A 16,488-nucleotide genomic window follows, 5' to 3' on the forward strand; every position below is an offset into this window, starting at 1 on the left:
CTCGCTTTCTGTCCCTCTGTCTTTCTCTGTCTTTCTGGCGAGCACATGAGCCCTATAGCAAAAACCTCTCCAAAAAACAAAAACAAAAACAAATGAAATGAAAGAAACAAATAACTTTTTAAAAAGAAAGAAAGTACACATTCCTTGGTGCTCTCCTTCCGCCCAAGTCCTTTACCTAGCGCTTCGAGAGCACGTACCGTGTGTGGGGATTGCATGCAGTGCTGATCTCTTTTTCTCTTTCTCTCATGATAGAGAGTGTGCACACATGAAAGCAAGAGAGAAGCACCCTCAACAGATCTCATCATACCATGATCCCCTTTCCCCTGCTCTCGAGCTCCCAGGATTTTTGGTCCCTGTGTGTACCTGCATATTTTCAGACCAACCCTGGGATCTAAACCTGTGGCTGACTGCATGGCTTCCAGCCTCACAGGGCACTTGTGTTACAGCTGCACCACAGTGACTGGGCTACCAAATCTTTTACCTTTGCGAAAGGAGAAATGAAGCTAGTAATGCAGACCAGACCAGCATCGGCAAACAGCTTAGCCACCTCGGCAATCCGGCGGATATTTTCTTCTCTATCCCCAGCAGAGAATCCAAGGTTTTTGTTGAGACCATGACGGACATTGTCTCCATCCAAGGAGTAACAAGGGATGGCATGGGAGACGAGGTACTCTTCCAGAGCAAAACTGATGGTTGTTTTTCCGGCGCCGGAGAGACCTGTTCAGAACAGGCAAGACAGACTGGCATTGTGTGGAATGCTTACTGGGATAAACCATCATCTGATCAAGCACTCTGAAGTGTAACTAGACTCTCATTATAATCATTTGACTGATCTCAAATCAAAACCATTAAAATCCAGAAAAAGAGGGCCTGCCAGTGGCATGGCAGTTGAGGCAGCTGGATCCCACATGGCCAACCATGCAGTTTAAGTTCCACACCCGAAGGCTTGAGAAACACACCAGCTATGTGTGCGTGCAATATCCCAAAAGGAGAAAGGAGGAGAAGGGATTGAGGCATGGCTATTCCTCATGGAGGATGCTTTCTCATTTACCCCCTCTCTGTATCTCTCTAGCAAACACACATGCCATCTGGAAAAAAAAAATCTAGCAAAAGCATAGCTTACTTCAAGTCAAGTACTTACATTTCTTTCAAATTTTGAAATAACATGTATTTATTCCCTATTATTATTGATAGACTATAGTCTTTCAAAGCAAGCAGGATCCATACACAGGGAGACCTGGGGGCCACCTGTAGTCCTTCGTGTGCTCTATTTTGCCTGTAGACTATTTCAAAGACTAGAAATTTCTGCATAAAGACCCAGATTTGGGCTTCTCTTGAAAAATCAAAGAGGTGGTACAGTGATCTCAGATCCTGTCCTAAGACAGCAACCTGCTGGAGTGGAGCACGCAGCCCCGTGGCAACCAGCAAGCCGACTTCTCTTGTGGATGTCCCTGAACAACCAACCTCACTACAGAGTCTGCAAGTTTTTCCTTTAGCATCAAAATATTTCCAAAATGACTGTCAAAAAACAAAGACAGAGGGGCTGGTAGGTGGCATGGTGGTTAAGGGTGTTGGAATCCCACATGGCTGACCATGGTTTGGGTCCTGGACCGAGCAGCTTGCTTTCTCACTTTTTCTTTTTCTCTTGTCAAACAAGCAAACACGAACAAACCAAGAAAGAGGCTCGGCTGTGGTACTCTATACTGGCTGATGCTAGGGCCAGCTAGGTGAACTCGGCTTGATTCCCAACCCACCCTAAAAGCCAGGCATGGTGGTGCACACCTGTAGTCCCAGCTACTCAAGAGGCTGAGGCAGGAGGATCACAACATAGCAAGACTCTGTCTAAATAAAAATAAAAACAAAGGCATCGAATCATCCTGAACTAGGCTGTAGATATATTTGGAACTGCCATACACTCTTAGGTCTTAGGCTGGCCTCATGGTACAGTGGTAATGCGTCAATCCAGAGAAGCTAGATCCCACATGGTGACCACGATGCAAATCCCTAGACTGGTCAGCCTGAAACACACCAGGAACACACTCAGGTGCCCAAGATCTGATGGCTGGAGGACTAGAGGAAGGGGATCACGGCATGAGCAGACCCTGTGGAGGGCGCTTCTCTCTCTCTCTCATGTGCACATGCATAGGTACACACACTCTATCAGGAATAAGGAAGACATGCTTTAAATAAATAAATAAATCCAAATACATAGTTATCATGCGTCTCCCATCATGATTTAAAGGCACAATTGCTGGGGACATGTTTATCATTTCTATAAAAGGGAGAACATGAGGACACAGGGAAAGAAAGGTAACCTGCCAAAATGACTTCAGAGCTCAAATTCTGAACTGCCCTGGGAAGCTAGCACTCTGGCAATTCAGCTGTCCCTGGCCCAGCCATGGTAGTGCATAGATAGTGCCACCAGTTGGGAGGCTAGAGGCCAAACCACCTGACCACGCTGTGTACAACTGCACAAGCTATAATCCTAGACTGCTCACTGGGAGGGTGGGGTGGAAGGATTGTAAGGCGGCAAGACCCTGTCAAAATACCTGTCCCTGTCTCTCTCCCTTTTTCTCTTTTTCTTCCTCTCTCACTTTATATATATCTCTCTCAGAAAGAAAAGCTAAACAAATCCAGTATTCTCAAAGATCTCTGAAACTGAAGAACATTCCATGGTACCACGCCACTGACAAACAGCACCTGGCACAGAAATGGAAAAGTTGGGCAAGGAGAGGGAGAAAAAAAGCCAAGAGGTTAATACAGAGAAGGCAGTATGAGGTGGCCCAGCTCCGTGGCCTGGTGGTTAAGACAACAGGTCCCACATGGTCAATAGCCCATTCAAGTCTCAGACCAGTGGCTTGAGAAACATACCAGATGAACATGTGTTTCCAAAATCCCTAAAGGAGGGAGAGATGGAGAAGGGATTGCTGGATGACCACTCTCCATGGGAAATGCTTTCTCTTCTCCCTCTTTCTCTGTTTCTCTGTCTCTCTTTGCTGAGTGCACATACTCTCTGGCTCCAAAATAAAAAGAAAAGACAGCAGGAGGAAAGATGAAAAAGTAAGAGAAAAGCAGGGACAAAGGACAAAGAGGAAAGGACATCTGGGAGAAAAAAAAAAAGGATATCTACAAGGGATAGTTCCCATATTTTTATTATGGTTTATAGACATGCCCTTGGCCTGACAGAGGATCATCAGTTGACGTAGTTATATGAAGAACGTGTTGATAATTTTTGCTGAATCAATCTTGAAGATATTGTCTATATATTTTTCTATTTCATTTGAATAAAGAACATGAGAAATTCCTCTCAGAATTTATGTGGTTATAGGTTAGGAAAAAATGGGAATCTTGAATCTCTGATATGTTCTCTTGCATCAGAAAATACGAAAAATGATAGAGATTTTCATCATTTTGCTTCAGGTCTCAGGAAACTGAGAGCTAAATCACAGTAACTGTATTTAATTAGATTGTTGGCATATTTATCTAAGTACATTAGGGTAACACTAAGTACACTGATTGAGAACATTACCATGGGCCAGGTATTGGGCTAAGAGCATCTGTGTTTTATATCTACAGATCCATGAAGCAGGTCTTCTCCTTTTACAAATAAGGAAACGGAGGCTTAGAGAGATCAATTAGCTTGTCTAAGTCATACTCCATGTAGGTGAGGCTGGGGCTCAAATCCAAGACTCTGGATTTAAAAGATTTGGTTTAGGAGCCAGCAGGTGGAATGAAGGTTTAGGAGCCAGCAGGTAAAGTGCTGGATCTCACATGGCTAACTGTGCAGTCTGAGTCCTGGAACTGGAAGTTTGAAAAACATGGCGGGATGTGTGTGCATGCATGCCCCAAATCCCAAGAACATGGAAGAGAAGGGATTGTGGTATCACTATCCTTCTTGGTGGATGATTTCTCATTTTCCTGCACATGCTGTATAGCAAACAAACAAACAAACAAAAACCCTTAAAAATATTTGGTTTGTTCTGGTCTGCCTGGTCAACATCCTACTTTGGTAAGATAAGAATAAAAATTAAAATAGGAAAGGATCATTTTTAAAAATGATAGAGGAAATAACTCTTCAGATGTTTTTCCTCTTCTACCAGTTCTCTTTTTCTTTTGGACGGAGTGCTACGTTAGAGAAAATGGACTTTGTGTCTATGATCCAAAACAAAACAAGGAGATATCTCACAAAGGCAAAGCTATAAACAGAGGGAAATGCCTGGAACACAGTGGATCCTACTGCTACAAATCATATTTCTCAGAGGGAATTGGGGTGAACATTTTGGGAATAGTGACAGGTGAATATTGCCTAGTTGAAGATAGCAGGCTCCTTGCCAACTGTCAGTCCTCACCCTGGGGCCTGGAATAAGTTACTCTGGTATAAATAAAACCTGGAAGCCAAAGGCACTAGGAAAAATCTTGAAAATGAAAAGAACGAGGTTGATTTGAACAGGAAAAGGAAAGACTTAGAATAGTAAGAAAAGATGCAAGGCAGGTCCCTGCCTGCTGTATTCTTTAGAATTATCTTCATGTCTCAATATTAGAATATTTCAGCATTTTGAGCAGGTAGTGTCACATAATTGATTTCATAATTTGAATAAACATACTTATACATCAGGCTCATCTCCATTTGAAAAGTTGTGGCTATGAAATGCACTTTGATTTTCCCTTGAGCCCAGGCTATGTTAAACTCAAAATCCCAGTCAACAATTTCTTCTACCTTACACTCAGAGTACACTAGGTGTTGGAAACCAGGTCCTGATTGCGGTTTGTTCGTTTGTTCTCTCTCTTTCTTTCTTTCTTTTAAGAAAAGTTAGAGACCAGCAGGTAGGGTACTGGTTAAAGTGCTGAACTCCCACGTGGTCCAAGTCCTGGACTCAATAGCTTCAAACTCACACTGGGTGCATGTGTGTACATACCCAAAATCTCAAGAGGAGAGTGGAGGAGAAGAAACTGCAGCATGGCCATCCCCTCCAGGGGATGACTTCTTGCTTTCTGTCTCTGTCTCTCTAGTGAGTACATATGCCCGATAGCAAAAACCGCTAAAAAAAAAAGTTAACTTTTTTTCATAAAAGATCCACAGAAAAAAGGAGAGATGGACAAATACCCTCAACATTGATTCATGCTACAATCCCACCCCACCCATACCCTCAGTCTTCCCAGTCAGCTAGGCTCATGGGTGGAACACCTGGTATATATAGATTGACCAAGGGCCTGATCCCATAACCTTTCATATGGATTCACCATTGCTCTATCAGAGCATTACTGCTGCACCACCAAACTGGTGGTTCTTATTCTAGTTCTGTCACTAAGCCCAGGCTTTGTCATTCTGCCACTACAAAATCACAAGAAAAGCAAATTCAATGGGCCAACTCAATGGGAGCAAACTATTTTTATATTACAAAGGTCAACCCTTAGCCAAAGTGAAATCATTATTTTTTTCTTGAATAGATTCTTAGGTTTGTTGGTTTACAGTAAGCGAAATAGACCCCTGGAATGTCAAATCATCAGAAAACAATAAAGAGAATTTCTAGACATCCAAAACCTTATGGAGAACCAAATACTTGATGTCAAATTAAGAATGTCCCATTCATCACTTCCAGTTCATGTGTTTAGGGCTGAACATGAGAACTATTGAATTCCTTAAAGCTGAAAGCGGATGTCATAGCCAACTTCTCCTACGTTTCCTGTCGAAGAGGAGAAAACTGGTAATGACTTTCCATGACTTGATCAGACTCTATTTCTCAGGATGGCAGAGTTAGGACTAATGCCCAGACTGCCTACTACCACTCCTGGCTCCCTCCTAATGTTAAAATAAGCATGCCATGTGAAGTATGTTACACTAATTTCCTTAAAGTTGTGTGTCATATACCAATTTTCAATTAAAAATACACACATATATCAACATACCTGTTAGCCACACGGTACATCCTCGGAAGCCACCCCTCGTTCCAACCACCTGCCCTCTCTTATTCCTGCTCACGTGGTGGGCCTGATAGACCACATTGGTGGATTTCTGCTGGTTCTCCTATAAAACAAGACAAGATTAAGCACAGTGTTTTAATAATAAAATGTATATTCTTCACTGGTATAGTATAAATCCACCTTAACTGTTAAATACAAAGCTGTATATAACACTTGCATGAAAGATATTTTGAAAAACAAAGACTTACCTTATTCCTCTTGCCACAAATTTTTTTTGCATTTCTACAGACTACCCTGAGCCATTATCTATGTGTATATATTTTTCATAGCTGTGAGTATATGTATTTATTCGTTCCACTCCTTTCACTTACCGCTATTTGTAAGAATTTTTGTTTCCACAAAATACTAGTTTTCACATTATTCCATAACATTGCACTGGTTCATGCAAAGCAATCTGCTAAATAACTTAAAATTATAATGCAATAACAGATCACATTAATAGTCTTTCCTAACAGTATATCCTCATATATAATTGACCAACAGAGTAATATTTATTAAGTCTACTAATTTAGAAACAATGCTACCTTTAGAATATCCATCATGGTCCTATGAGAATATAATTCAAAATAGACAACGTATGATATTATGTAATAGCTCTGGTTCTATGACATTTTAAAATCTGTACCTTAGGTAATGGATAGTAAGTATGTGTTCACCCCAAGTCCTATGGCCTTGAACTAAGAGCAAATCAAAACCTCTAGCAGCTGAGAAATTACTAGGGTACAGATGCTTCAACCCCAATCTCTCTAGTCATGGAGAGGCCCGGATCACAGAGGAAAGGGTCAGTCATACCCCCATCACTCCCACCTAGACATCAATGACAAGAAAAGAGTTAGACCCTGAGCACGCAGGACTACCTTCTTCATCATAAGAACTAAACTTGTTTCCATTTTTCCAAGGGTTGATGTAGAACTTTGTAATCTTCCAAAAAGCCCAGAAGAAATGGAACTGTATCAGTTATTAGGCTCAGCAGCTAATTCAAATAGCCAATGTCTTTATTTTGGCTATCACAAAATCAGTCTAATGAGATAACAGACTATGACCCTGATTCTAAGCTCTAATTGGGAGATATGTCTTATGAATAAAAAAGATAAGACAAGCCAATAAATAGAAGTTATGGGCAAAATTAACATGTGATCCAAAGGTGAAAATAAGCATAATGATGGTTGAATTAAAAGATTGAGAGGACCAGGTAAATGGCATGGCAGTTACGTCGCTAGACTTCCACATGGCCAACTGAGGTTTGAGTCCCAGTCCTAATGGCTTGAAAATCATGCCATGGGTGTGTGTGTGTGTGTGTGTGTGTGTGTGTGCCCAAAACCCCGGGAGGAGAATGAAGGAGAAGGGATTGTGGTGTGGTCATCCCCTCTGGGAGGTAATCTCCCACTTTCCCTCTTACTGTGTCTTTCTCTCTCTGGGTAGCACACATGCCTTAAGACAAACCCCTTCTCAAAAGAAAAAATGATTGGGAACTCTACGTCTGTGGTATGATAATTAAATTTCTAATGGATGTAACCCAGGTTTCTGAACTGTAAAAGTCTGTGACCTCTTAAAGACCACACACGTATACCCGCTGCAGCTAAGATAGCACCAATATTTCAATATTTTTTCTGAACAAAACCCAGAGGATCTTAGAAAACTCTGGATAACACAGAGGCAGATTAAATCACCTCTTTTGCAGCCTCCTTTAGGGGCCACAAACAAACAAATAAACCAAAATAAGAGGGCCACAGCTAGGACCGTTCAGGAGTTCACATGACATAATGGCCATGAACATGCTCTGTCGGTGGTGACGTTCTCTGCAAATGTGGATGCTGCTGATCGTTATTCACTACACACCCCCAACAAGAGAGGCTGGTGCCAGCTGGATTAGGACCAGGAAATGGCTCCAAGATCTCAGGAAAAGGAGCAGGTATTTGGTAGAGGAGGGTAAGGACATTTGAGCTCAGCTTGGAATTAGACCTTTGAGAGATGTAGAGCCCAGGGAAGAGGCAGAGAGTAGGAGATGGGCATTCTCAGTGTCAGAGAAACCCAGAGAAGAGAGCTGCCCACAGTGGGATCAGCTGGGTGGCGTTACCTAAAACCTTCCAGAGTAAAATGTTCAGATCACCCATCAAGCAAACCTGATCAGAACTCAAAATTGGTGCCAGAATGTGGTGGCTGAGACAACAGCAGTGGCTTGCACTAAAGGGTTTATATTTGGGGACCACTTATGTCTAGAAAGTATTCTGCATCTTCTGTGCCAAGTGTATCTTATGACTCCAGGAAAACTTTTAAATTTCACTTTAATCTGTTTTAGTGCTAGTCAATGCCATTGACTTCAAGAACATCATCTCTGAATATCAGGCCAAAAGCCAGTTCATCTGTTCATCCATTTCTTTTCTGTAAATGTTTATCTAATCCTTCTATGTACCGGAGGGTCTGGAAAACATATCTGTATACTATATGAAGATTACATAAAGAACATCTGCAACTGTAAGAAGACAATCCAATGTTTATTTCATCTTGTAGTTTGCCAGAAGGCATGTGCACTCACCAGGGAGAGAGAGAGAGAAAGAGAGAGAGAGAGAGAGAGGAACAAAGCACCCTCCATGGGGCATGGTCATACCACAGCCTTTAATTTGTTTCTCCATTCTGTCAGGGTTTAGGGCATGCATGCACAAGCACTGAGTGTATTTTCAAGCTGCCAGGTCTGGGACTTGAACCATGTGCTCATCCATGTGAGACCCGGTTCCCTTAACCACTCGGTGACGCAGCCAACCCAACCCAATTTTTAAAAATGGGCAAAATATTGGATTGTCAGAAAAGTCATGATGCATTTTTTGCATAGAAAAATATGTCATGACTTTTCCAATGACCCAGTATCTTACTTCACAAGGAAGATACACGCATGACCAGTAAAGAATCTTTAAAGTACCCAAGGTCATTATCATCAGAGAAAAGCAAGTTAAAACTGAAATAAGATGCCATTGATAACATCAGTGGCAGCAAGGCTGTGCTCTCATATATTAACGTTGGTGGTGAAAAGTGGTATAATCATCCTGAAAAAAAAAAGAAAAGAACAAAACCTACAGTTTCTGGGTTGGACCCATAGCCCAGTAGTTAAGGGAATTGGGTCCCAAAGGGCTGACTATGATTCAAATCCTGGCCAGACTGACTTGAAATACATGCTGGTTGTGTGTGTGTGTGTGCACATGCGCCAACAGGATAGAGAAATGAAGAAGAGATTGTAATGTGACCCACATGTCCCATAGTGGGAGGACTTTCTCTTTTTATCTCGTTGTCCATCTCTGGCAAACACACATGCTCTCTGGCAATTAAAAAAACAACAAAAGTGTTTTTTCTTTCTTTTCCTAAGCTGATCTCTACCATCTCCTACTATCCATCACCATCCTATACAATCTCTGGTAACTACATCTGCTCTCCCCACTATTATGTCTTTGGATCTTTCCATTTGAAATATATTGAGTGGGGATATACATTGGGATATACAGTATTCATCTTTCATAGTCTGGTTTACTTTGCTTAGTATTAAATCCTCTAATTCATCCATTTTGTAACGAATGACAGGGTCTCACTGTTCTTTATGGCTGCATGGTATTCTTTTTTAAAATTAATTAACTAATTTACATTCATTCACTGAGCATTGTCACAGCATACAAAATGTGATTTCCCATCCAGAATATACTGCATAGTGGCTTAACTGTACATGTTGTCATCGATAATTTTCCATTTCTAGTTTCTAATTTTCCATTTCCATTTCTAGGATGGATACACACACACACACACACACACCCCTATTTCTCATTCTCTGCCATTTCCCACCCTCCTCCCACACTAACTCTGGTGTCTACAGTTGTTTTCCATTCCTTTTTTCGCCCACATTTCATTCTTTTGGGCATTTTTCTCAGTCTTCATGGTGCATTTTTCTAGGCCAGCAATTCTATCTTCTACAGCTTAGATTTGATTTTTTTGTATGATCCAGTTTGCTTTTAATACTTTCAAGGGAGGTTTTGATTTCCTGTATTATAGCCTTCATCTCTAACAGGTCTATTCGATTCTTTTTTATGGTGCGTATTTCCTCTTTCAGATCTTGCAAGAATTTTCTTGCCTCCTGGAACTCATCAGCTCCTTTCTCCTGCTTCTTCTACAGTTTGTTGTCTTTCCTCTTCCATCTCTGTTAGCTTTGTCACTACGAATATTTTAAATTCTTTATCTGACATTTCCGTGAGTTTCATTATACTGTCTGAGGTTGAAGAGGAGTTAGTCTTTTCCTTTGGAGGAGAGGTATTTTCTTGTTTTCCCATTTTTCTTGTGACTCTGCAGTGATTTTTGGTCATCTGATGGATGGTGCATTTCTTCCTCTTTTTTTTGAGAGATTTTTGCTATAGGGCGCGTGTGCTCGCCAGACAGACAAAGAGAAACAGAGAGACAGAAAGCAAGAAATCACCCCCCAGGGGGGATGGCCATGCCGCTATCCCTTCTCCTCCATTCTCCTCTCGGTATCTTGGGCACGCACGCACACACGCCCGGCGTGAGTTTTAAGCCACCGGGTCTGGGACATGAACTGCGGTCGACTATGTGGGAGTCCAGCGACATAGCCATTACGCTAACTGCTGGTCCCCGTTTCTTCCTATTCTTGAAGTTCAATCTGAGCATTCAGAGGCGTGCAGGAGGTGATCTGCAATCTCTCTTCGGTTCTGTTTTTCACTCTTTGTGCATCAGATTCAGTGGGAATTGAGTAATATTCTGATCCTAATCTTATTCAGATGTTTAGATTGTATTCACCTGGACCTGTCTAGACATTCAGTGTGTAGAGACACTCAGTGTGTTGAGCAACTAAGGAATAAAGATAAAGAAAAAAGGAAAAGAATTACAGAAGACAAAAGAAGAAGAAGAAATAAAATAAAAAAGGAGAAAAAAAGATTAAAATAATCTTTAGATTTTAATTTTAAAAAGTGAAATAGGTGATTTTTCTCCCTCTATTTCTCTCTTTATCTCTCTCAACACAGGAAGGGCACATGCTCTAAGGCAAAATCTTTAAAAAAAAAAAAAGAAAAAGAAAAATTGTAGAATTCAGAAGTGAAACCATGGGAACCCAGGCTTTTTCTTGTTCAAAGACTTTATTATTGATTAAATCTTATTGCTTGTGTATTCAGGCCTTCTTATTTTTCCTTGTTCAATCTACATAATTTATGTAATTTCCAGAAATTTGCTCATCTCATCTAGGTTTTCTTGTTTGCTAGTGTATAGTTGGCTCATAGTACTCTCATAATCTTTTGTGTTTCTGTTATAATGTTGCCTTTCCCATTACTAATTTTATCTTTCTCATTCCTTTCTCTGTTTTTCTTGATTAGTCTAACTAATGGTTTATAGATTTTGTTTATTCTCTCAAAAAGCTAGCTTTTCGTGTCATTAATTTTGGGGGCATGGTTTATTTAGTCTCTATTTTGTTTATTTCTGCTCCAATCTTTATTATTTCCTTTCATTTGGTATTTTGGGAACTTTTTTGTTGTTGAGTTTCCAGTTCCTTGAGATGCATCAAAAGATTATTTCCCACTGTTATATATTTTTCTCGTGAGCATTAATTGCTATGAACTTTTCTTTCATGACTGCTCTTGGTGCATCCCAAAGATTACAGAGAATCATGTATTCATTACTCTTGGTTTCAATGAATCTTTCTATGTTAGTCTTAATTTATTCAGTAGTTTTGAAGTCATTTAGGATTAAATGTTTCCATGTTTTTGTGTACTTGGGAAGACCCTGTTGTTGACTTAAAGTTTAATTGCATCCTGTTTGGAAAAGATTCCAGATATAGTTTCTATACTTTTAAATGTGTAAAGGCTTGTTTTGTGCCCTGTTGTGTGGTTAAATTTTGAAAATGTTCCATGAAAGGATAAGCAACTGTGTATTTTGCAGTTGTTGGGTGACATGTTCTATAAAGGTCTTTCAGGTCCATTTGGATCACTTTGTTTATTTTTTGTCTCGGTGACATGTCCAGTAGTGACAGTGGGGTATTGAAATCCCCAGCAATTAATATGTTGCAGATTATTTCACTCTTTAGATCCAGCAGTCTTTCTTTCACATATTTGGGTATCCAGTGTTGGGACATAAATATTTATAATTGTTTTATTTTCTTGGTGAATTAATCTGTTAGCACTATAATCTTTCTTTCCTTTTGTAGTTTCTGTCTTGAAGTCTATTTTGTCTGATATCAGTATCATGATTCCTTATGTTTGTGTCTGTTTATATGAAATGACTTTTTCCAGTTCTTCACTTTCAGCCCGTGTATGTCTTTATCAGTGAGGTATGTCTCTTGTAAACAGCATATAGAAGGTGGATTATTTTATTTAACTTTATTTATTTATTTTAATTTGACTAGAAATGGACAGAGTGAGAGCGAGTGGGGAAAAGTGAGAAAGCAAGCTGCCAGGTCTGGGACTTGAACTGTGGGCAGCCATGTGGGAGTCCAGCACCCTTAACCACCATGCCAACTGTCAGCTCCCAGCTCCTGTTTTGTTAATTCATTCAGCCAATCTGTGTACTTTAACTGGGAAATTTAATTCATTAACATTCAACATTATTATCAATATGTGTGGACTTATCCCTGCCATTTTGTTAGGAATTTTCTTGATTATTTTGTGTTTTTCATATTTCTGTTTGTCTTTTTTTTTTTTTTTTTTTTTTTAGTTTTCCTGGTATAGTAGTCCCTTAGGTATTTCTTGAAGAGCTGGTCTATTATTGGTAAATTCCTTTCATTTTTATTTACCTGGGAACGATTTTATTTATCCTCCCTATTGAAGAATAATCTTGCTAGGTAGAGTGTTCTTGACTGAAAATTTTGTTTTTCCTTTTGGAGTTTTAAATTTATCTTTCCTTGCCTGCATTATTTCAGGTAAGAGGTCTGAGATTAGTCTGATGGGATAATCTTTGTAGGTAACTTGATGTTTTTCTCTGGCCATTTTTAAGATACTGTCTTTATACCATTTTGACTATGATGTGGCTTGGAGAGGATCTTACGTTGATTCTATTTGGTTAAATTCCTTAGTATTTCCTGGATTTTGATGTTTGTATGTATCTCTGAATTTGGAAAGTTTGCAGAAAGTACTTCATGAAAGACATTTTCTATACCTTTACCCATGTCTTCACCTCTGGAATAACCAATAGATGGATATTTGGTCACTTAATGGTATCTAGAATTTCCCTTACAGTGTCCTCATTTATTTATTTATTTTTATTCTTTTTTTTGTTTTTTTTTGCTTGGACTAAGTCAGAGATTTTTGTCTTCATGGTCAGAAATTCTTTCTTCATGTGGTTTAATATGCTGTTAATATTTTTAAGGGCAATTTTAATTTCCTATATTGTGTTCTTCATATCTAGAAGTTCTGTTTGATTCTGTTTTAGGGTATCTCTTCATGAACTTCCTCCTTCATGTCACGGAATGATTTTCTCATCTCCTGGAATTTATTATTTCCTCTTGCACCTCACTGCATTTTGTTATGATGAATATTCTGAATGCTTTTTCTTTTTACTTATTTATTTTCTTAAGAGAGATTTTTGCTATAGGGTGCGTGCACTTGCCAGAAAGACAGAGAGAGATAAACAGACAAAAAGCAAGCAATCACCCCCCCCCCACCCTGGGTGTGTGTGGCCACATCGCGATGCCCCACCACAATCCTTTCTCCTCTATTCTCTCAGGATTTTGGGCATGCATGTACACATGCTGACATGAGCTTCAAGCTTCAGGTCTGGGACTCAAATCACGATCAACCAAATGGGAGTCCAGCAACGTAACCATTATGCCATCTGTTGGTCCCCTGGATGTTTTTTTCTGACTGCTCTGATTTCTTGAATTTTAGCCATTGTTGATGAGGAGTGATTGTGCTGCTTTAGGGGAGAGGTATCTGCTTGTTTTCTTGATTTGTTGTGTCTCTGCATTGATTTTTAGGTATCTAATGAAGAATTGACTTATTTCTCCCTAATTTTTGGAGTAGGTTCTGTAGTCCCAGAGGAGAGGAACAGCCTAGGTCCCATGTGGGACTCTGGCAGAGTGGTTCAGGAGGGGCCAGTGACCAGTTGTAGCTCCCAGGTCAGAGTGGGGCTCATGTAGCCTATACAAGAGAGAGTTGGGGAGGTCCAGAAAAGTTGAATTGCGGGTGGTGTCTATTGGAGTAGGTAACTATTCCTCTGGACTTGAGTCTTATGGGAGGGAGAGTGCAGGCCTGCTCTGTCTGCCAGACAAGGGTAGTTCAAATTCTTCAGTTTTTCTTGGTGTGAGGGTGTTCTCTTTTGCATCCTTTGCTCCCTTTAAGTTGTGCGTACTTTATGATAAACAGAGCTCTACCTGCCGACTAGCTCACAGGACACTGCATCTCTCTTACCAGCTCCAGGTGGGGGTGAGGTAAAAGATCCAACTTTTTTTTTCCCTCAAGCTGTTTGCTCTTGCACTTCTCTGTGATATACTTTAGCTCCACTCCAGTTTCCTTGTTCAGTGGGTAGGAATGCTGAGATACAAATAGGAGCCTGGGGTTGAGAGTTTCAGAGGAGAGTTCCTCTCAGTTTTCTCCTCCAGAGAGAGGGCAGGAGATGGGGAAGTCCTCCAGAGCAGCACCGGCTTCAGGTAATTGACTCCTCTCTGCTTTTGAAAGGAGAAACCAAGAAAACTAAAAATTCTTTCTGATTTCCTCCTATCCCCTAACAATTTCACTTAATTCCTCTCTCTGAGGGTTACTCATCGGCAGTGGCTGCGGTCCAAGTTCTTGTGGGTTGCAGAGGCAGCTGGGATCAGGCCTCACCTCAGTCAGCAGTTATGCTACCCTGACTTAGCCCACCTCCCTGGTGTTAATGTGGCTAAGGACTGAGCTGGGGCAGAGGGTGGAGGGGAGGAGTTGACCAGGGAGGTGGGACGTGAAGTGGCAGTCACACTGCTGGTAGGTGGGTGTGAGCAGCATGCCAGTGTGAGAGGGTGATGGTGGAGGCCCTGACAGTTTCTTATAAAACTAAACAATTTACCTTCCCTATGACTCAGCAGTTTCATTTATTGGTATCTATTTAAGAGAAATGAAAACGTGTGTCTACAAAAAAAAACTTGTACAAGAATGTTCTCAGCACCTTTATTTGGCTCAAAACCAGAAAGAGTCAAATGTTCCTCATATAACGGAATATTATCCAGCAATCAAAAGGAACATGCAGAGAACCAGTAGTTAGCGTAATGGCTATGTCGCTGGACTCCCATGTAGTTGACCGCGGTTCGCGTCCCGGACCTGGTGGCTTAAAACTCACACCGGGCGCGTGTGCGCGCGTTCCCAAGATCTCGAGAGGAGAATGGAGGAGAAGGGATTGCAGCGTGACCATCCCCCCTGGGGGGTGATTTCTCGCTTTCTGTCTCTATGTCTCTCTCTGTCTGTCTGGCGAGCGCACACGCCCTGTAGCAAAAATCTCTAAAAAAAAAAAAAAAGAAAGAAAGAAAAATGGAACATGCAACACATGGTTAATAAATTTAAAAAATAAAAGTATATGCTGAATCAAGGGAACCTTATAGAAAAAAAGTCCCCAAACAGGAAAATCTAATCTACTAAGCCAGAACAGACATTGCCTCTGGAGTGGTAGCAAAGTTGAAAGGGTTTGATGTACACAGGTGTTTACTTTTGTTGAAACTCGCTGAATGTACTCTTCAGATATGTGCCTATTTCATAATATGTATATTTTTTGTTTTCTTTTCTTACTTTTATTGCCAGAGGTATATCCACTAGCCAAAGAGAGACAGAGAAAAAGAAGGAGAGAAAGAGATAGCAACCCCTTAAAACCTCCACTGAATCCTACTGCCAAGTCACCCAGCACTAACGACAGTCCTCCCAAGGACACACCTGGGTACCTTCTCAGCAACCTGCCCCTGGCCCTGCTCTCCTATCTAGGTCAGAGAAGGCAAGAGTTCCACGATTCCCCAATAGGTAGGGTCAACGCCCCTTTCTAACATGAAGCAGTTACAGAAGACAGACCATACACCTTTCAGATTTATGGGGATCATGCCTCTCAGGGGGAAAATGAGGAGGATAAAGCTAGCAGATGGAAGTGGGTAAGGGGGCTGGAACATCTGTCCATGTGGCTAGATAGGAAAAAAAAAAATCAAGGCAGAAAATTCATTGTCCAAGGAAATGTAAGCAGTAGATTAGTGGGGAATGTCTAGCTGATTAAGCAACATTTGATATAGCCAATGAGATAAATCAGTGGACCCAGCCACATTTGATAGAGCCAATGAGAACAATCAGTGGACCCAGCCAATGATCAACCTACATGACCTAGGTTTAAAATGATAAATTTGGCAGAATGCAACTGCTGGGGCCTTTTGAGTCACTCTTTCTCTGTCTGCTCAGGCCTGTTCCTACCTCTCAGGAGTGTACTTTTACTTAATAAACTACCTTTTACTTACACTAAGAAAAGGGGGGAAAAAAAAGGAAAGGGAGAAAGCACCCCCCCTGCTCCACTGCAATCCTTTCTCCTCCATTT

At 40.8% G+C, this 16,488-nt stretch overlaps 1 protein-coding gene across 3 annotated transcripts in view; it reads right to left on the minus strand.

The window, feature by feature from the left end:
- The window catches only part of PAPSS2 (3'-phosphoadenosine 5'-phosphosulfate synthase 2), a 93,675-nt gene that overhangs the window by 27,538 nt on the left and 49,649 nt on the right, over nucleotides 1-16,488 (minus strand). For all 3 annotated transcript variants that reach the window (XM_014584674.2, XM_014584675.2, XM_006169733.3), the window contains exons 2-3: nucleotides 5,908-6,025; nucleotides 482-717 (exon numbers count right to left, since the gene is read on the minus strand). In XM_014584674.2, the coding sequence (XP_014440160.1) occupies nucleotides 482-717; nucleotides 5,908-6,025 (354 nt within the window). The remainder of the gene's footprint in view (nucleotides 1-481; nucleotides 718-5,907; nucleotides 6,026-16,488) is intronic.

The sequence above is a fragment of the Tupaia chinensis genome, unplaced genomic scaffold, assembly GCF_000334495.1.
Source record: "Tupaia chinensis unplaced genomic scaffold, TupChi_1.0 Scaffold147458_1, whole genome shotgun sequence".
In the NCBI taxonomy this organism is placed as follows: Eukaryota; Metazoa; Chordata; class Mammalia; order Scandentia; family Tupaiidae; genus Tupaia; species Tupaia belangeri.